Source organism: Amphiura filiformis, chromosome 4 (assembly GCF_039555335.1).
Source record: "Amphiura filiformis chromosome 4, Afil_fr2py, whole genome shotgun sequence".
Classification (NCBI taxonomy): domain Eukaryota; kingdom Metazoa; phylum Echinodermata; class Ophiuroidea; order Amphilepidida; family Amphiuridae; genus Amphiura; species Amphiura filiformis.
This window is the reverse complement of record NC_092631.1, coordinates 75,904,456-75,927,133: the sequence shown is the minus strand read 5'-3', so window position 1 is coordinate 75,927,133 and position 22,678 is coordinate 75,904,456. Positions and strand designations below refer to the sequence as shown.

Sequence of the window (22,678 nt, the reverse complement as noted above, 5' to 3'; positions counted from 1 at the left end):
TTGGCAAAAATGTTTGCAAAAATAGTTTACAATAACATTTTTTGAAAATATATAAAAATATTGTTGTAGTGTGTTTTCATACAAAACGTTTTAAAACGTTATCATGACCTTTCTATAACCCGACATTTTAATGTTATTAAAACGTTTTTACCTAAACCAAAAGCCAAAATATAACTTATTTAAAACGTTTTTAAAACGTTTTTGTGTTTGCTGGGTCAATGCTAATATTAGTTTAACCCAAAAGTATGCCCACAGCAGGGATCTTGAATATAGCTCCAAACATACCACAAATGATGAAACGTGTACCTTTGAATCCGCATGTACTTGAAATCTGAAGAATCCTGCCACTACGTTTGTCTTTCATGTACGGGACTACTGCCTTAGTCATTCTGACGCATCCAAAATAGTTGACTTCCATGTGGTCATAGAAGGATTGCATTGGAGCAGTTTCCCACCAATCTGGTGTGACCACCCCTGCATTGTTGACTTAAATGAAAGTTAAGTAACAAACTATTAGTTTGAACTTAACGGATTCTGCTTTCGAGGAGATAAATATAATATGTCAATGGTTTATACATATCAAAATATATAAACTCTTCAAAAAAGTTTGGAAACAAACAGAGTAGTTGGGATGGGTCATGCCGTGGAGTGGCTTGCAAGATCACAAGAACTCACAACACTTTATTACTTCCTTTGTGGCAAAATCTAAGATCTTCGCAAACGTATTACTGCTATATTCGCAAGTATCCGGCGCACAAGGATGGTACGCAACGCAATTGATGCAATGAGGACCAGGGCTGAAATCTGTGTTCGCCAAGGAGGCAACCAGGTAGAGGGCAAAAACAGCACAGTAAACTCACTTCAGAAAAACAAAAGACAAACCAAACAGCCTTTTAGGGCTACCCTTTATCCTAAAAAGAGAAATGACATATGTTGTAAACAAAAAAAAAGAAAGCAAGAAACAACGAAGTAAGAAAGTAAGAATCATAATAAAACAGAAAGGCATAAATAACCAAGAAAAAGTAAGTAATTGCAAGTATAGCAAAGGAAGTCCCATCCCACATCAAGTTTACCCACAAATTAATAACACTTAACAAAATCCATAGCCCATAAGGCCACCGGTAAAGCCCATTCCCATAATTATAAAGTTATCATTGAGGAATGTTTGATATTCATGCATGGTACGTGCGCTCCTTTTCAATCTCGAAGTAGCCAAACATCTTCCGTGGATAGAGTGAAAAACTGGTAAATTTCTTTAAAAGAGCATATCTTCAAAAGTTGTGAGCCGATTGAAATAATTGTTTTGGTTTATTAAAGCTAACAATTAAAGGTTTCTTTACATACCAAAATATATTTGATTAACTTTTCAAAAACAGGAGAAAAAGAGGGTGCAATGAGGAATCTCTCTTTTTGGGACACCCTGTACTTACTCCTAATATTCATCGATCAAAGATCAGAATGTCAAATATTAGTATAATTACTTGTACAACCTATACAAATTTGAAAGAATATTGAGAAATAATTATGTTATTAATCATGATGAACGCATTTCAGTTGATCTTGAAATTATACAGATCTTTGTTAAAAGTAACGTAATCATTAAATAGTCATGAAAAGGTGTCTATCAGTCATAATGAAAGAACGCAACATATTTCGGCATAATTATAATGAAAGTTCACATATTGGAAAAGTATTCTGATTTTCATATTTACCCGTTTAGTGTACCGCGAAATCTATTTGTGTCCATTCCAATCTAACCGCAAAGACCAAGTGAGATTTAAACACCACGCACCATTTGCCAGTTCATACGTCCGTACACGGTCTAGGACTTATGCTCGGTTATTATGTCTACTTTAATTCAGCATGATTTTGATTTTGACTATAAACCAGTCTAACATGCCGCATAAAATTAAGAGTATGCTTGCCATAAAACCCAAATATTTCGGTAGATTAAGGACCATTTCCACTACATGTATATTATAATTATCATGACTTTATGTGCAAAAGGATACTTTTTGTGGGGAAAACCGCGTGACGAAGTACAAAACTGTCCATTTCAACGTCTTTCTGGCGTTACAAGTGGACGTTTGTATCAAACATTCAAATTCAATTCTTTTATCCATAGAGGAAAGAGATAAACAGAGAAAGTACCACCAGTCAAAGTCCCCGTGTATTGTATGCTACCAGTTCTCGCATATTCATGAGGGCCGATTGTTCGATCGTGCCGTGTCAAACAATCACGCCAGCGCTGCGTGCCTTCGCGTACACGCGATAGAGCGTTGCGTGCTTTCGCGATTACGCGATAGACCATGAAAATACGCGGTAATTGCGTAGCAGTCTCGCCTGTCGCATTTCATGGAACAATCGGCCCTCATTATCGGATGAGGCGGAGACTTTGACTCTGGTGGTACGCGCTCTGTAGTCCTCTGTGCTTTTATCTTATGCGGCACACTAGGGATGCATCATTAGATATCAAACATACCTCTCAATGAATAATTAATTTGTGTACCCCTGGTTGAGCAAAGCTTTTTTATACTCCTCAATGAGCAAATAATTCAAATAATGCAAAGCTTGTAAGTTCTGTCAACGTGTCAATTTTAAATTGGGCTTACTTTAGCATTAAGATATCAAATATTTTGGCAAAAAAACTTACTTTTAAAAACTACAAAGTGGTTTGTACACGATGGTCCGTGGTAAAACAAATTTAGAATCAACAATCATAATTTCGTGTGTACCGGTTGCCAAAATCAATGATGTGTTTACTTTCAAAATTAAGCACATATTGGCACATTGAAGGACTAACGTTGCTATATAAATATTAAGGACAAATTTCTGGAAAATTGTTTTGGTATGCACACCTCATACCCCCACCGCACTTTTTAGATTTTTGAGCGCCATGGGAACAAATTTAGGGTCACAATTTTAGTCGGCAAAAATTTTTCTGTCGGTACTTTCACTGTATGAATTTGAATGAAAAAATGTTTTAAAAAATGTGTTGGAAACATGTAGTATTCACTAATAATGTTTGTCCAAAGACCTACAGACAATGAAGAAAAGCACCTACCTAGGATATCAATTCTTCCTTCGCTGTCCACAATTTCCTTCACAGTTTTGTCGATTGTCTCTTGTTTTGTTACATCCAATTCCCGAATAAAGAGTGTATCGTCTAAACTACTCCCTGCTTTGGTTTTCAGATCATCCTGTCTGGTAGACTGGTTACGCATTGTAGCATAGACCTTAAATCGACGCTGAGGGTCTTTGGCCAGATGTAGAGCTATTTCTTGCCCGATTCCTTTGGAGGAACCAGTGATTAGAACTACTAGGGGAGTCATCATTCTTGCCAAATATTTTGTTAGTTATACAATTATTATAATGTATAATGGAAAGAATGGACTTTGAGCAAAATATTTCATTTAAATATACATGTAGTTCTATATTTCCTTAATTTATTTGTTTTGAGACAAGCACATCAAAAAAGCAAAGTCCATCATTAAATTGCCCGTTGAGTCATAAAGTGATCGCAAAATCATTGCATATTGCAGAGAGCCTTATACAGACGTACGTTCTTTTGGCTCCTATTTGCCTTAGCTTCGTTCATTCTGATTCAATTATAACGATTAAAACAAGCGATTTTAGTTGTAAAAAAAATTTCATTAATTCTTAAAACTTGGATATAAATATCTAGGACCCGTTTTTCATTTTTTGAATTTTGATCAAGTACACCAAAACTATCAGCAATTTGGGCGAAAATCGGGCTTTGAAAATTGAACATTTTCCAACCATTTTTGGTGCAAATTCTCAGAGTTGGTCAAAATTTAAAAAGATATAAAATATGAACATTGTAAACTTAATAACAAGCTTTTAAAAGCCAAAAAACTGATTGTTATTTTGTGCACACACGCGCTTGCAAGGTTGGTTTTCAGGGTGGTCTTAACCCTGGAATTATGGAATTTTTTGGGCTAATAACTGCTCAATTATGATGAATTCACCTTTGAGGTCAAATTTGCCCACAAATGCTCATTTTGGGGAGAAATCCAACAACAAATTCTTGAGAACATGAAAATATCTAGGACCGTTTTTTATAATACGGAAAAACAGTGGCATGATCGACGGGAATTATATAAATAAACATTTATTTTCACCAAATAATAAAGGAGACAAGGAGAAAGCTACTATGGGCTATTTGCGGGGAGGAGATAAGTTTAAGTGACCGCTTATGGGTTCGAATTTCAACCAGCCTAATCATGAAGCTCCCGTGGCCAAGTGGTTAAGGCTGTCTCTTAAACCTGAGGTCCTGGGTTCGATTCCCGGGCGGGATCACTTTCTCCTTGTCTCCTTTATTATTTGCGACGGCGAACCTGGTGAAAATTACCGGTTCTTTTTATCTTTTTAAATTTTGACCAACTCTAAGAATTTGCACCAAAAATGGTTGGAAAATGTTCAATTTTCAAAGCCCGATTTTCGCCCAAATTGCTGATAGTTTTGGTGAACTTTATCAAAATTCAAAAAAATGAAAAACGGGTCCTAGATATTTATATCCAAGTTTTAACTAAAATCGCTTGTTTTAATCGTTATAATTGAATCAGAATGAACGAAGCTAAGGCAAATAAGAGCCAAAAGAAGGTACGTCTGTATTGGTATAATCAATTAAATCACCCTTTCAGATTGCCCATATTAAATTTCATGCAGGTATACACGAATTACAGATTAAATCAATTCCCCAGATACATTACATTTTGTTTCAACAAAGTTTTGAATCAAATCTTTTACTGGCCTTACTTTTATGACGATGATATCACATGACCAGCCCAGCGAGACAGTTGCCTGATGAAGTCTGATGGTGTTAGACGCAAGTTTAAATAAGTTCCAGTAAAAGATATACCGTAATTCAAAACTATGTGATATATCAAACGCGTAATGCAAAGTATCAAGGTACACGGCTTTGCCCACACGAATTACTTCTTCCAGATATGCTCTGATGATTAAACGATTATTTTTCGATACATTTCGAAATTTCAGTAAAGAGATTCATTTGGTAGGATTGTTGAAATCATAAACTGGTATTTTTGTTAGCCAAATCCAAATAGAAATTACTCACGAATCTGAGCTTTCGCCATCTTGGCTGATGGCTTGATCACAGATGAACTGGTCCACTGCTTTTCCCGCGAGACTTGGTTGCTAAGGACGCATCCTCGTTATCCTACTGCAGAAAGTGTTCCGAGATTATACTGTACTACTAAAATCCACAAGGAAGGAAATCCCATCAGGCCCATTGTGGATTATACGGGGTCGTTGGGCTACCAAACATCTAAAGCTCTCGCTGAAATTCTGGGCCCCTTAGTTGGTAACACAGAGCATCATGTTGTTAATTCTAAGCAGCTGGCTGAAGAGATGACAGGTGTACTAATTGAAGATAATGACATCTTCAATTCCCATGACGTGGTGTCATTATTTACGAACACGCCCATTGAAAAGTCGCTCAATGTGATCAAAGACAGGCTAGAAAAAGACACTCAGCTCAATACAAGAACAAATCTCACCCCCGACGACATCTTACAGCTTCTCCAATTTGTTTTAACTACGACATACTTCAGCTTCCGTGGATCTATATATCGCCAGGTTTTCGGGGCAGCGATGGGCAGTCCCGTCAGTTCAATTGTAGCAAACCTCTTCATGGAATGGTTGGAGCAGGAGGCTATAACAACAGCGCCCCTAGACTGCAAGCCTAAGCTATGGAGAAGATATGTCGATGACATATTGGAAATTATCAATAAAGACTCTACACAAAAGCTCACTGACCACCTCAACACTACCGATCAATCAGGAAACATAAAGTTTACCTACGAAGAGGAGAAAGAGGGCCAAATACCATTCCTGGACACTTTGCTCATTCGTAAACAAGATGGTACGGTCAAACTGCTGGTGTATCGCAAAAAAACCCACACCGACCAATATTTAAGTTTCAAATCTCAGCACCCACTTCACCAGAAACTGGGTGTAATCAGGACGTTGATGGATAGAAAAGACAAGATTGTGACAGAGGAAGAAGACAAAAAGAGGAGGAGCAAAGAATCATTAAGGCGCTGGCGGTCTGTGAATACCCCGATGGGCAGTGGACAGGGTGAAACAACAGATGAAGGACAAAGCAACAGCATCAAAACCACAGAAAAAGACAAACGAGAACCCAATTAAAGGCATGGTTGTAATACCCTATGTGGAGGGTACATCTGAGAAACTCCAAAGAGTCTTTCGTAAACATGGGTTTACAACGGCCATGAAACCAACCAACACGCTCAAAAGTATTCTTGTCCACCCCAAGGACAAAAGGACATTGACCAAACCAGCGAAGTCGTGTATGACATTCCATGCAAAGGTTGCAACAAATCCTATATAGGAGAGACTGGAAGGCCGTTTGGGGTAAGAAAGAAAGAACACCAGAAAGACGCCGACAAGATTGCGACTAAGAACTTTACAAGAGCCAACAGAAAGCTATCCACCACAGAGCAGCACAAATCGGCAATAACCGACCACATAGCGCAAGATAACCATGTCATCGACTGGGAGGGGGCCAAATTACTCGACAGAGACTCTAATGCGTTCACGAGGAGAGTCAGGGAGGCCATCCAAATCAGAAGGAGGGGCAAAAACTCACTCAATCGTGACGAAGGTGCACACTTTCTAGATCATGTATATGACCCACTGCTAAAATCAACATCACTTCCGGGTAACGAGGATGCGTCCTTAGCAACCAAGTCTCGCGGGAAAAGCAGTGGACCAGTTCATCTGTGATCAAGCCATCAGCCAAGATGGCGAAAGCTCAGATTCGTGAGTAATTTCTATTTGGATTTGGCTAACAAAAATACCAGTTTATCATTTCGAAATTTGTTTGTATACTAAATTTTTCTGTATCTTAAATGTTAATACATCTAATCTTATATTAATCACATTGAATATTAAACATGATTTCTAGCATCAAGTAAACGTATACTATTGTGATGTGCGAAATAACGCACTACTTTTTGATTTTTGTAACTCGATTATCAGAAAACGGGCCGAAAATGCATGTTATTGGCTCTTTTTCAAGAAATTAGTAAAATAGTGAACATTTTCTTTTATCTCCAGAATGGTTAGGATTGAACTATGTTTCACATGGCAGAAAATATTTTTTTAATCCCCAACATATTAGTGCTGTATTTTTCTGGAATGGGAAGTAGAGCATCGATCATTATATCGAAAATGTTGGTATACAACAAGAAACAAATACATACATACATACGAGAACACATGCCGGGCTAGCGCAACACTCACGCTTGCTATCCTCGGTCTTGTCCTCTGCACCCGAGGGGTCCGTGATTCAAAACTGGACCGCACAAAACACATTTGTTCTTCTTTTCTGTCTTCCTTCTTTTCATCGTTCCTTTCGTCCCAAAAAACAAAAAGGACGTTAGGGTTAAGCAATTATCTTTATTTATATATTTATTATTCCTTTTTTTTTTTGCTACTCGAGATTAGATAAAATGAATGCAAAGTAAATGTATTATTGCTTCATCCAAGTATCCATCATTTCATTGCCCGTTGGGTCCAGTAAACGTCGACGTGCTATTTCTTGGACTGATTGAGAAGTTTGGTACCGAAAATCGGGTTTTTCTGAAATAATCACGTCTTCCATGAATTTCGCAATATCACCAGTTGTCTGTGCTTCCGAACCATAGACGTCTTCCGAGTTAGTTGATACCATTCGCTCCACAATGCCCCTAGTGTCTTCCGGGATATCTTTTGCTGCAGCTTTAAGGAGCGCGGTAGGATTAGGTCCAAACTGTGCTGTCAGTTCGGTAGTTACGTAGCCTATTTGAATGATAGAAACCCTGAAGTGAAAATATATAACAAAACAAAATTAAAGTTCTTGAAGCATAACCCCTCATAAACTTCCGAGATAAGCCTAAGATAGGACAGGGGAAAACAGAGGTTATCGCGTAAGGTATTATATGAAATCTGTCATTACTCTTATTAGGGATGTCACAGTGGCCGCACAATAATTATACCACACTGTGCATGCATGCAAGCATAACGGTGAATTGAAAAGCGCGCGCTTCAAAGTTGGTCAATTTTAGAAAACATCCATGTCGAAAAATGAATTTCCTCATATGCTCCATTTATCTTAATTGTTTGAATTTTTAGTATATTATGTATGAAGCCTTTCCGAGGCTACCACCAGGACAGTAAGAATTAAATATTGCTTTGTTTAAGAACTACTGCCTGGTTTTTTTTAAGCTCGCTCATAAATCAGTAAATATAGGCCTATGTAAATTATTTCAGTCGACAACGAATGAAGCACTTGAGGAAAACTGTTTGAAACATAACATTATCAAAGATATTTCATAGGGAGTAGTTTTTCAAACCACAATTGTTGTAAGCAATTGTGTGTGCCCAAGGCCACGCTATTTTTGTATAGCCTACGCGGTACAGTGTAATGGCGGTTCCTTTTACCAATTTTACCCATGTTAATCCAGATAACAAAATGTTAATTTAAAGTCTCATTGCAACTGAATTTTTATTTTTACTTTTCGGATTTGGCTTTGAGTAATGGTGACACATACCATGTTTACAGTAAAAATGAAAATTCTATTCCAGACACCGTCAAAATGTCAAACGTTATATTTTGTTGTATTATTTTAAAGTAATTAACTGCATTTCATTTATTCAACCTCATAACAGGTTCATACTTGACAAATTTATGATGAATGAATAGACGTTCATTAAATATTGAAAAGAAAACCCAAAATTACTCATGCCTAATTTGCATAATAATATCATGAATACATAATTAGCTGCAATTACCTAATTTGTATAATTAATTACTTTTTGTGTATTTTTTCAATCAATCAATTGAAAGAACTTTGTATACATATGTGTGCAAAAAAGACCGCACCTTTATATCATGTACGGTTTTCTATTGGCATCAATTTTGCATATTTATTAGCTGAACTTAGTAATTTTTTTCAGGTTTAATTTGTCTGCAGATTGGCCGAAATTGCTCAAATAGTATATTTGGTTAATTTATTATAATTATTCAATGATAGAATTTTAAATTTTGTTTTCTTTAACGAAGTCAGGAAAGATAGGCATTTAACATGTGATATTTAACTTAACGCTGCTTTTTCAAGCAAGCGTCCAAATAAACCTTCAAAATCTCGAAATTTGCCAATTTGTGGCAGGATTTCATTCCATCTACGAGCATCTTTAAATTGACACTAGATCACAATGCATTGACCGATTTGAATCCTGTTTTTTTGATTTTTTGATTTTTGATTCTTATAAAGCTCAATAATGTAGAAACATTAAATAACCGGTGTCTGCTGCGCTTATTTTTGAGGTGATATGCCTACTCTTATTAAAGCTTTAATGTACGATCTTTTCTTTTTTTTCTTCCAAAATGATAATATGCAATCATTATGAAAGTTCCAATACATTTGTATTTGCAAAGAAATAACATCATAAACTTCACCTCTATTACTCGAAATATCTCACACTTTTTGGATTAGGACGGCGAGTGCGGCCTCAGGTTAGTCTCCTACGCAGCCAGTTTGGTTACGCTCCTCCACATGTGGAGGGAGCGTAACCAAACTGCCTTCGTAGGAGACTATGATTTGATGATCATTCCGATATATTATCATACTCTGAAAAATTATGTATGACGGACCAACAGAAAATCATCCCGTTATACTAAAAATAGGGCGGATTTGACAGTTTGCGCATAGATTTAAGTTGGAACATATGTAGGTATTACAAATATGCCAAAAAATCGGTTTTGAAAAAAATAAAAGTATATTCTGAAAAAAGATCGTACATTAAGGCTTTAATATTATTATTGTCGTTGCTGTTGTTATAGTTGTATTGTTGTTATTGTTCATATTGTTTTGTTATTTCAAACGATAATGTCCAAAAAGTGTCTAATAATGTCAAAATAATGAACTGGAACTTACCAAACGTTGAATTTTCTCAGCGGTGGAGCTACTGATTCACTGAAGCCTTCCAGAGCAAATTTGGCAGAAATGTATTGTGTAAGTTCAGGTGCGGCTGAAAATAAACGTGAACAATTAATACTCAAAACTAGGGATCAAACCGAATCGAACCATTCTCCCGGTTCTATCAAAAAATTGCGCGAAGGCGTTTTTCTCCCAGCTGTATGATATTCTTAATGAAAAACTCTAATTATCAATCAGACTTTAGCCCCTTGCATGGCACCTCAACTACGTACATCCAAAGGTGTAACTAGGGTTTGTGAATCCCAGGTTAACAGCTGACTAGACTGCTCCTATAAATTACGTACTGTTTTTGAACAAATTGCGCGAATGTTACTAATTTAGTCATAATGTGAATTATTTGGACCATAACTGGTGTCTCATAAGGAAAACATTTGTTGAAATACAATGCGCGAATATTTAAATTTTTACTTGTATATGGGCGCTGAATCGATCGGTTTATATATCGCGTGGCGGTTGATTCACTCAATTGCAGATCACCTCCTTGGGTTGCTATTGCGATACTGGACGTAAGGAAAACATTTGATGTTAATCACTTGGCAGAGAATCGTATGAAGTATGGTATAATTTAGATAAAAAGTGTTTTAAACCATAACTACGTCCCCGTATGGTCATCTGAGTACTCTCCCCTCCCTCCGATGTATTATTACCTATTAGTCCAAGCACACTGGAAAACTGAAGAATCCTGCCACTGCGTTGCTTTTTCATGTACGGGACTACTGCCTTGGTCATTCTGACGCATCCAAAAAAGTTGACTTCCATAATATCATAGAAGGATTTCATGGGACCAGTTTCCCACCAATCTGGTGTGACCACTCCTGCATTATTGACTATAAAGTGAAACATCATTTTTACATCAATCCACTAGTATATCACTGATGAGGTATACCACTCACGTTTTCTATTATGTTTCTTAACCTTTCTCCGATTAGTCCAGGCAATGTAAGATTTAACTTGAAACTTATTGCAAACATTATGATTATCTTTACCACAGTGCATTTCTATAAGGTCCTCATAACACAATACTAAAGAAATCCTAAGAAATGTGCCTGATTTGCATAAAACTAATATGATGGCTGATTATGCATGAGTCAAATTTCAAATGGGAAATGTGGTTAAAACCTATACCAATGCATTCATTGGATCACAGGGACCCATCAAATGTATAGTTTGACTCGGATCAGGCCTACAGGTCTTGAGTTATAGGCAAAAAGATCAAATGTCAAATTTTGGGCCTTCAAAGGGGTGAGAAATGCTTCAAGTTTGATGGTCTTAAAGTATTTGGCTTATTAAACAAAAAGAGTTTGAACAAAAATTATACAAACATCATATTTCAAGTGTTTTGTTACCTGGGTAACAAGGTACTAAATGTCAAAGGTCACTTAATCCTACTGACCTTTACCTATTTTGTTATCATACCTATGTAACAGAGCAGTTCAAAACAATCCAAAATTTTCTTATTTTGACATTTGACACTTTTGCCTATAACTCGCGAACAATATGTCGGAGATAACTTAAACTATACATGTTCTGAAACAGAAGGGTGTGATGTGCCCTGAGTAATTTAATTTGATTATTCAACTTTGTTTGCAATTTAAAGCTATTTCATGAAAGATGGGAACCCCCGTTCAAATAATAATGCAATATCATTTGTGTGTCATGATATTTTTAGTGGAACACCCATTGGGTGCACTGCACTATTCAATTCAGAAAATCCCCACGTCTTAAGCGGTGGGGTATGAACGTTTGGACAGTATTTATTGTGGGACATTAGAGCATATCAGACATATCGAATTGCATTCTGAATACGAAGAATGTCCTTCTGATATCAAATTATTTAGATTTTTGAAATTCGCAATGTAATACACATTTTATGGCAAATCATTAAAAATTGATATTTTTGATATTTAACAGTACTCGAAGTAAACTTTATAAATCTGATGATTTATATTTGAAGTGTTTGTAGGTGGGATGAAAAGCCGACGATCAATTGAAAATTTTGACCTTTCGTATTGAAGATATCGATTTTTTGTCCCAAAACACTAAAATAAAAAGGTCTTTTGGGAAAAAAATCCATATCTTCAATATGAAAGGTCAAAATTTTCAATTGATCGTCGGCTTTTCCTCCCTGCTACATACACTTTAAGAATATATCATTAGATTTATATAATTTACTTCGAGGACTGTTATATATCAAAAATGTGAAAAATATCAAATTTTTATAATTTGTCATAAAATTTGTATTATATTGTGATTTTCAAAAAATGAAAATTATTTGATATCAGAAAGACATGCTTCGTATTCAGAATGCAATTCGATAGGTCTGAGGTGCTCTCATGTAATAAACGCTCATTCCAGGTCCCTTAATGTGACTATGTATTGCATCATACAGGGAAATTCATAGCTGGCAATTGTCAGGTTTACTAGTTTGGATATAACACAGGAGCGAGAATTTCTCGAGGCAAATCCGAGTTAGAAAATGGTTATAGACCTTTTAATGTGTTTTATAGTTTGTGTGCCTTCAAAGAAAAGTACATGTGAGACAGTCAATTTGCATAATAATGTGCTATCATTCCAGCAATAAATAACGAAAGGGACTTCGATTGCAACAAAGTACTCGTCTCTTCCTAAAAGGGGAATATGTTCTTCTGTCGACTTCCTGAAGTCTTTTTTTTTAAATTTTATGAAACAACACATCTGTCAATGAATAAAGTGGAAAAGGCCTGTTTGGTAAAAGCAGCACCATTCTCTAAATTGCCATCTGTGCGAGGATTCTATACACAAAAGATATATAAATTCACGTCTACATTGGACTGCGCTGAACAGTGATCTTCGCAGGACAAGTCCGGAACATTGCAACAGAACTTTGTAATCAACAAGAAGAAGACTGCGGATAAGTAGTAATTATTAATGTGATTCTAAAGTGTATGCATTTTTTATGTTAAGGGGGTACTACACCCCTGTGGTAAATTTGTGACCAGTTTTGCATTTTTCTCAAAAAATAATAACACACTGGTAACAAAGGTTATGTATATTATTGGGGCAAGAAATTCGATTACTACCCTGAAATTTTAGTGACTCAAGACAAGCGGTTCAGTATATATGATAGGAAATGAGGTACATCCTAGCGGTACCTCCTCTGTTCTTATCATAAAAAACGTACCGCTTGTTTTGAGTCACTGAAATTCCAGTATAGTAATTGGATTCCTTGCCCCTATAATATACGTAACTTTTGTTACCACTGTGTTATTAGTTTTTGAGAAAAATGCAAAAATATACACAAATTTATCGAGGGGTGTAGTACCCCCTTAATGTACAAAATCATTATCAATCATATTATACTTTTCATTAAAGATTCATATTTTGTTAATTATACAAAGAGTGTATTTTGTTGTGTATTCTGAATTGAATTTGTTATTTTGACCTCGAGTCATTTACGATTCGTAGCAAAGGGAAAACGGGCTTCGAGAAATGAAAATGTCCTAAAAATATGTACATGTATGACGAGCAATTGACTTTTTCGGTAAATCCCACAAGCCTTTGCGAGTACACATGAGATGTCGTTATTTGGCATCAGGTCGTATGACGCCGATGCGAACATCGTTTCTGCGTGACGTACGTCAAATAACGACATCTTGGGTGTACTCGCAAAGGCTTGTGGGACTAAACGAACAAGTCAATCTAAATTGTGAGGGCATATAATGAAAGACAGAGATAAAAAGAAATTATCGCGTCTGACGTCACTGTCAATTACGATCCTTGATTGGTTTACAAAGGTTAATAGCGCGTTAAAGGAAGACCGATCTATCTGGTGCCGATCGGGAAAAAAAAAAGGAATAGCAGAAAATGGCGAAAAATTACGTACTTTTACAAGGCAAAAAGCAACTTTTCTACGCATTGTTGACATGGTGCCTTCGCAAAAGAAAGTTTCCTACTATAAATACCTAACTTTTGAGATGCTTTTGCTCGAGTTTGATTGACAGATGACGTCAGACGCGATAAATTATTGTTATCTCTGTCTTTCATTATAGCACAAGCATTGAGAACGTCAGCGCAAAACCTGCACCGCCATGTTACTACGTTCTATTGACCCTTGACTGGTTGGGGTTTTACCATGGCTCTAGACAGTAGAGCTGATGTTTCAGCAGATATGAGCTGAAAAACAAACCTTTGTCTCAATTCATGTCCTTCAGCTATGACCATATTTAACCCGTTTTACGATACCCATCTCCCCTTTTGTCATGTTTGTAACTCAGGTTTGTTCTGTTGTTCTGGTATTGTACTGTATATGATAGAGCATTTGCATTTAGAAAAGATTCTTAGGGCTACTAAAACCTGTGTATTCAATCATTTTTGCTCAAAACCACATCTCAAAGATACCTACCTAAGATATCGATTCTTCCTTCGCTGTCCGCAATTTCCTTAACAGTTTTATCAATTGTCTCTTGTTTTGTTACATCCAATTCGCGAATAAGGAGTGTATCGTCTAAACTACTCCCTGCTTTGGCTTTCAGATCATCCTGTCTGGTAGACTGATTACGCATAGTAGCATAGACCTTAAATCGACGCTGAGGGTCTTTGGCCAGGTGAAGAGCTATTTCTTGCCCGATTCCTTTTGAGGAACCAGTGATTAGAACTACTAGGGAAGTCATCGTTCTTGCCCAAAGTGATGTATACCTTTATAATGTTGTACAATGGAAAGAATGGACTTTGAGCGCTTTGACAACAGTTGACCATGGTCGTGATCGATGAACTCTCAGGATCAATAAGATAAACTGATGATAAAGATACTAGACGACTAGGGTTACCTATTTATAAGAAATTGTATTTTTTGATTATTTATTGATTTATCTATTTGTTTATTTTTTTTCTTCAAATTTAACTTTATAGATTTCTATATTTCCTTTTTTGTTTTGAGACTAGCATTCTGGGTCATAACGTGATCGCAAAAGCAACCATTATCTAATTTACCAATGAAATCTCTACCAGATAATTTGGGACCAGTAACCCCGGGCCAGTAACAGCACCCCTCAACCTTGTTAGGTTATAAACATCTCAAAAAAAGTAACTAACCCCCCTTAAATAATGACCATTATTCAAAAACGGGCGATTATATTGCAAATCTGTAAAATGTGTTGGAAGCAGAGTTTATTTCTGCACATTTTGACACCTCATTTGTAGCAATATTGACTAAATATTGACGTCACAGCATACATTAATTTTGAATCAATGTAACCCAAGATTTGAAAGTTGCAGTAAATTGAATACATGAATCCAAAACCCACCGAAGTCCATGGGAAGTGATTTTGAGAAAAAAACCTGTGTATCATTTTAATTCCTTCAGTTAGATTTACCTGGTCAATATGGTAAGTTGTACGTGCAAATGGGTGGGTTAAACTGTATTAGGTATGACGATTAGCATTTCAGGGACTTCGTGGGGTTCATTTTAAATTCTGGACTTGGGTGGTTTTTTGAATCATATACAAAGACAATAATGTTGGAATGATATTACCACTAGTAAGATAATACAAAATAAAGCACACAGTTATGTATAATGTTGATAAGCATTCTGCCATGTAATATAAACCACACACTTTCCTTGATTGAACCCATTTTTTTTCAAAAGTCACTCTCCAGCAATGAAGATGTTACAAATGGACTTTTATACATACTGGATTTCAATCAATGTGTTACAAGACTCAAATCATGGACTTGGGTTGATTCTTTCATACATGCTATTTTTCACATGCTCAATAGACACAGAGGATGAATTTGAGTTGTTCTTTCAAACATATGACATGCCTATGTATAGCAACACTTCCCCATGCTTGACTCATTTTGGCCAAAGTATGGACTTGGGTGGCTTTTGTATTCATATATTCAATTGTATTAGAAATTGTATTGGAAGTAAATTGTAATGATATTTGAGTGTTTCTGTATTGTATGTATTGTATATCTGGACCTCACTACATTAAATCGACCGGTGTTTTATTGTTTTCTAGGCTATCGTATCAAATGAGTTGTCAAAATGCGCAGAAATAAATTCTGCTTCCAGCGCATTTTTTCAGATTTGTAATACAATAGTCCCTTTTTGAATAATGTCCATTATTTAAGGGGGTTAGTTACTTGTTTGGAGATGTTTACATTGAATCCATATATAAGATCGATCCCATCGACACTAAGGTCATGGATGGCAGAAACAATTAGATTTGGCGACGATCGATCAGAATTCCACCCCCTGATCTATTACGATCTTTAAGGTAAACTTTGTATAGATGTTTAAGAATTTGTGGATGCACCAAGCCACGTTTCAGTAATAAGTCTACAAATAAGCCTACAAGTTTCCAATTAAACAGGCAAATTTAAGCTCTCGAGGGTTCGAATCCTACATGGTCGCTTTATTTGTTTTTGATCACGATATTTTGTCCCGTTTGTTTACTTCTATAGAATAGAAGTAAACAGTCCAGGGGGTCAGATGCCTGATGAAGTGTGATGGTATCACAAGCAACGTAGCATTGCTATAAATTGTAAGTCCAGTATTTTGATTCAATTCCAAATTTTAATTTTAGTGATCAGTCCCTTTATCTGACTGAATAGCTATTGTTATTGTGGTTAAGCATAATGCCAACAGCTGCTTAGCCTCCTAATTGTAGGTCCATATCGTATGTACCTTTAATTTTATGGCTAAAAAAACAAAATTAGATGATTACATTTTCAACTTTTCATAACAGTGCTAGACAAAATATATTGGAATAAAAAAAATAGAATGTGCACCTTGTAATGGCCATATTTTCGTTATCGTTATAGTTATAGAGTGATGAAATGGCGTCTTAGTGTCAAGTCTAAAAATTACCCCCCCCCCCCCCCCCCCAGACAAACGAGAACCTAGACCAATGACTTTGACTCGCGTAGTGAAGCCGACACTGCTTAGCAACGAATATGACAAGGACGCATACCCGGACTCAAACACGCAGACATGTTCGCGTCAATGGAACATGTTGCATTTGACGCGGCGATAACGGCGCAGTAACTACGCAAACGAGCGCGTCAAACATGTATGCGATATTTCTCCGCGCCTAGTAACCCCGTCAATCCGTCAATATCACCTTGGATACGGGGCTTCACCTCCCGCTGTGGTAAAGGATGGGCAGTAATAGGTCTAGGTGGTATGTCTATGCCCACCCCCATCCCATATCTCCCTCTGCTCCACCAATCAATGTTGGGTGTTACTGAACGCACATCATGTCAATTTGTAAGCGCTCTTTAGCAAAGTCATAGTTCATTGAATCTACAACCGTATGACAAAATAGGCGAAAATAACTTTTTGCACAAGATTTGCAATTTAAAGAGAATTGGCCATTGCTCATTCTAGTGACGCTAGTGTATGGAGACTATTCACTGCTTGCTGTTCTCTGCTTGGACGCTCTTGAACGAAAATGTGTGCTCAGGTGTCTGATCGAGGTGGAAACTGCGTAGATGGTTTATAAGAGAATCGTTTTTGTACAGAAACCTTTCCATATGGAACAAAATGTCAGGATTCAACATTGATTGGGGGAACGGGGGCTCATGATTTGCACTACCGATGCCGTATTTATTTCATTCCTTTTGTCACTCCAGCCAGGATTGTAGTTCTTTTTACGCAATCGGCAGGCTAGTGCAAAAGGTCTTTGCAAACTACTACTGAGTGTAACAAAATTTGAAGTCTGTTGCTAGTTCCCAGCTACACTCCCTTTCACGATTGTGTTATATTCCATGGATATTGTTATAATTGTTATAAAATATATCCAACTTATTAGTATGATTAGAGCGTAAAAACATACGTGAATCATTTGTTCATGTGGTTCTTTTTCCATTGTTGAGAACAATCAAATACCATGGAATTTTAGGCCAAAATTTTTTAGTATTGAAATTAAAAACTTATTTTTTGATATGTGAATTTATTAATTAAAAGGGCATTTCGTGATCCATAGCCTCATCTCTCCACTTAAAAAAAATATCTTGCAGATTAATTCGTTCAGCAAAAATATCGCCATATTTGAATTTCGTTCTGGTATACCAGAACGAAAGTACAACAGTGTCAGTGGCCTATGGAGCAGTGTAATACACATTTATAATCACGCATAACTCGCAAACGCAAAATCTGAATCAACTGAAATTTTGGGAATAAGCTTTTTTCATGGATATCTACTGAAAAATGACATAAAAAGAGGATGCTAGGATCACGAAATCCTCCTTTAATTTATTTACTTGTTGATTTTATTGTTTGCTTGTTCGTTTGTTTTGAGATGAGATAAAATTAATACAAAACAAAAGTTATTGCTTGAGCCAAGTGTCCATCATTTCATTGCCCGTTGGATCCAAGAAACGTTGACGCGCCATTCTTTGTATTGTCTGAGAAGACTGATAACGAAAATTGGGTTTATCAGAAAGAATAACATCTTCCATAAGCTTCGCAATATCGTTAGATGTTTGTGTTTTGGTACCAAGGACGTCATCCGGGTTAGTTGTTACCATTTGATCCTATATATTCCGTGTGTCTTCCGGAATCGCTTTCGTTAATGCTCTCAAGATTGGGGTGATATCTGATCCAAATTGTAAGCTCATGTTGGTTGTTACGAGACCTAGATTAATAATGGACACCCTGGCGATTGAAAAAAACAAAACAAACAAATAAATAAATATTTTATTCAATCATAGAACTTACATGTAAGAAAGCTCTGGACTCAGGCCAAAATTAGAGGCCCCAAGCGCACCGTGAGGAAGGCATGTGCACTCAAGTGGTCAAGTTTTTTAGATCATTATTAGGACATTTGCGCGCGAAGCGCGTGAAAATTTTTGAATTTTAGACTATTTTAGCCCAAAATGAAGCTGAATTTTGTTATATAGCAGGCCAGTGTGCGCAAAGCGCGCAAAAGTTTGCCATTTTTACTCTATTTTTACCCTATTTTGGCCATTTTGGCAAATTTGGGGGCCGTGGGCCCGGGCCCATCTGGCCCTGTGGTAAATCCGGCCCTGATGACCATCGAGAGCTACTCTCTCGGTTGAGACCAACGGTCTGACTCCAGTCTATGGTCTGATTGACTTCTGGTGACTGTTTTGGACCTCTTTTTATATACGTATAAACTATGTTTTTGGTGGCTGCCACGTCAGCCGAAATGTTAGTTACGCAAATCAATTACTCAACAGAAATTATGGTTGTGAAATTTGATGATGTGGAAATTCTAAATTAAATACGTTCAAAACAATTTAATATATTTCCATAATTAACATTAACGTGCCAGGGGGAACTTGTTTACCAAATCGTGAATATTCGTCCTTCACAACAACTACATGAATATACTGATTCCTGATTTTGCATATGGATTATTTTATTAAATTGCATAAACCATAATCATAATTTGTAATTGTATCACTCATTAACATGGTTTATCCGTTTGAATTACCCCAAATCGGGTTATTATAACAATAGTCTGGTAGAAAATATGTACCTATTGTTATGTGATTTTCCCGTTGCAATACCAATCTGTTTAAAGAATTTGTGCATGTAATTGAAGGTAACAACATACATATCATACTATAAAGGTTTGATATCACTGTACAAATACTTGCAATCTGAGATAAGAATATCAAAAAGGATCGGAAGCATAGCCTGAGCCCATTCATCACTGTGTGCAACGCCCGGTTAGGCATAAAAAAGGGACATTTTTGGTAAGAAACTACAAATTAATGCAAAAAATTAAAAGTTGCCCATGACATGGTGTATTATTTCCTTAATGCATTGCAATGTTTAAAAATCATGATGTAGGTCTCAATAATATGTAGTTTATACAAGTTTGTTACATTTTTGTCAAATTTCGATATTACAATCATTTTTCTACATTTGAGCAACAAATCGTGTATTTTAATATCAAAATATGAAAAAACTTAAGCTTAATGATATGAAATATGAATGTGTTGGTAACACAGATCAGACCTCAAATTTGGTAAAATTCTTTACTACAGATATTTTGTCTCTAGCCCACGTTAAGCAGACGTGAGTTGGCACCCTTCAGTTGTTCATATCCAAAATTTACTAAGATATATGTATGGAATATTTCTTGCGTTTGCCAAGACGAGTCTGAAAAGGGGGTCTGCATACTACCGCGCGGCTAAATATTTATTGGGGTGTATCGGTAGATGGTGTAGACGCTCATAATGTAGTGAATTAGCCTAAAGTGGCGGATTTAAGGCGACTGATTTTGATATTTGTGGGTGGTAACATTGTTCTTATAATTTATATTGACGTGTTGGTCAGAACTGCAATTAACTTGTAATGTACCAGTTTGAAAGTGGGAGGAGATTAAAAAAATATTGCCCTTAAAAGTTATTATTTATAACTCCTAAAAGTTACTTATTGCAAGTGCATTTGAGGTCTGACGTTTAGGAAATATCACCTCAAACCCCAATACATTTGATAATGACAGAACAATGTCACATAAAGTCTGAAACTGTGTCCTGAGCTGTCCTCCACAAAGCTCAGATTCCGCCATTTTAGGCAAATTGTTTTTTGATCAGTAGCCATAAAATGTGTATTAATTATTGTGAATTTCGAAAAATATAAATTATTTGATATCAGAAGGACAGTCCTCATATTCAAAATGCAATTCGATATGTCTGATGGGCTCTCAGGTCTCACGAAAAAATACGTGAAGATGTCGCTTTCCGAGCCCTTAAATCACGATAAATTAATAAATAAGTACATTGTAAAAGTGTGAATAGAAACTTACCAAACGTTGAATTTTCTCAGTGGTGGAGCTATTTATTCGCTAAAGCCCTCCAAGGCAGATTTGGAAGCATTGTATTGAACCACTACTGGTAGTGCTGAATATAAATAAATGATATTATAAATTATTATAATATAATAGTGTTAGTATAAGCTATAATTTTTGAAACTTAGCACGGCTTTCCTGTACCATTTTCCCGAGACCATTCTGGTACTTAGTGCTTTTTTGTTTCTGTTCCTCTTGGACAAAAAACAGAAGATGAACGATCTTGCAAGGCATAACAACAAACCTGCATGGGTGTTGCGAAAATGGGTCTGGATTCTGCTTAAAGCATCGCACCATTATGTTGGTTTACTCCAAAGTTGATCTACAGCAGGGATCGTGAATATAGTTTACCAAAAGCGATAAAATGTGTACCTTTGAATCCAAGTATACTCGAAATCTGAAGAATCCAGCCATTACGTTTCTCTTTCATGAACGGGACTACTGCCTTGGTCATTCTGACGCATCCGAAATAGTTTACTTCCATAATGTCATAAAAGGATTCCATTGACGCCTTTCCCACCACAGAGGTGTGACCACTCCTGCATTATTGACTTAAAATTGGAGAATTATACAATTAGTTTGAGCTTACGTCTTCTGCAAAATACATTATAGATCCTATTTTTATAGCTAAATCAACTGTCGTATTTTGCTTCCTATTATAGTATAAATGCAATTAATCGTAAAACCATGACGAAGCATACAGAGGAGACCTTCAAATATAGCCCTTAAAAAACATGCAATCGCAGTTTATCCTTAGTGCGTTATGATGCTTTATATCCCAGCAATATTCTATCGTATAAAAACTGGGGGCAGGGAGATTTTGGTTGTCTCTAATTTTCCTTCGTTTGTGATCTGATTGGCCATTACTTTTTGCCTTTTACATTGTTTTTCAATTTGGCTTTCTACACTTGCTGGTGTGGGTTTCCTTGACTGAATCAAGCCTCTTCTGTTATTTCGTTTATTTTCATATTTTATCATCCCTTAGTACTGGTCGCCATACGTCGGGTTTTTAACTTAGTTTATGCCTTTTGTATTATTCCCCCTTTTGATATTGTGTCACATTTCCCCTGGTTTTACTAATATTCCACGAGTCGCATACTCTCATCTCTGCGCGAGTTTCGACGCGATACATAAAACTATAACGTTCCAAATTTGTCAAGACAATAATAATTGCTGGTAGAAATGTCCCTTGGAACTATTGAATGTCCATAAAACCTATGCAGAGAAGACATTTCTCCAATTTCCTAACTAATGTTTAATAGTATATCTTTTCAGTTTTCTTGCACGTATAATGCTTGCAAAGACCTTAAACAAAGCCGCATCCAAACAATACATACCTAAGACATCGATTCTTCCTTCTCTTTCCACAATTTCCTTCACAGTTTTGTCGATTGTCTCTTGTTTTGTTACATCCAATTCCCGAATAAAGAGTGTATCGTCTAAACTACTCCCTGCTTTGGTTTTCAGATCATCCTGTCTGGTAGACTGGTTACGCATAGTAGAATAGACCTTAAATCGACGCTGAGGGTCTCTGGCAAGAAGAAGAGCTATTTCCAGCCCGATCCCTTTAGAGGAACCAGTAATTACAACTACTTGTGAAGGCATCGTTTTTGTTTGAAGTTTTCTAATTTCGTGGTATATTCATTTAGTATTTTATAGAACTTTGAAGCATTGATACATGGACAATGTTCATCATAGATATGACTGACACGGTCTCACCAAAACAATGCGATAAAATGTTACTTTAAAAAAACCATATAAGAGGATTGATTTCTTACGCTTTGGTGCTTCCGCCTGTCTATTCAAAACCATCCTCCTTGATTTTAA

At 36.4% G+C, this 22,678-nt stretch overlaps 3 protein-coding genes across 3 annotated transcripts; 1 reads left to right on the top strand and 2 right to left on the bottom strand.

Moving 5' to 3' along the window:
* Positions 1–232: 232 nt before the first annotated feature.
* Positions 233–3,332, bottom strand: LOC140150374 (retinol dehydrogenase 8-like). Its single transcript, XM_072172384.1, has 2 exons — positions 3,065–3,332; positions 233–486 (listed from the first exon to the last, which is right to left on the bottom strand). Exons 1-2 carry the CDS (start codon positions 3,330–3,332, stop codon positions 233–235), a joined length of 522 nt encoding a protein of 173 aa, XP_072028485.1.
* A 2,059-nt stretch (positions 3,333–5,391) lies between these two features.
* On the top strand, positions 5,392–6,192 carry LOC140150373 (uncharacterized). The gene has a single exon (XM_072172383.1). The coding sequence runs from the start codon at positions 5,392–5,394 to the stop codon at positions 6,190–6,192; it is 801 nt and encodes a 266-aa protein (XP_072028484.1).
* Positions 6,193–6,879: 687 nt separating this feature from the next.
* LOC140151414 (retinol dehydrogenase 8-like) lies at positions 6,880–22,395 on the bottom strand. The gene is made up of 4 exons (XM_072173747.1): positions 22,189–22,395; positions 10,694–10,873; positions 9,984–10,077; positions 6,880–7,865 (listed from the first exon to the last, which is right to left on the bottom strand). The coding sequence occupies exons 1-4, from the start codon at positions 22,346–22,348 to the stop codon at positions 7,538–7,540; spliced, it is 762 nt and encodes a 253-aa protein (XP_072029848.1). The 5' UTR covers positions 22,349–22,395; the 3' UTR covers positions 6,880–7,537.
* Positions 22,396–22,678: the final 283 nt, after the last annotated feature.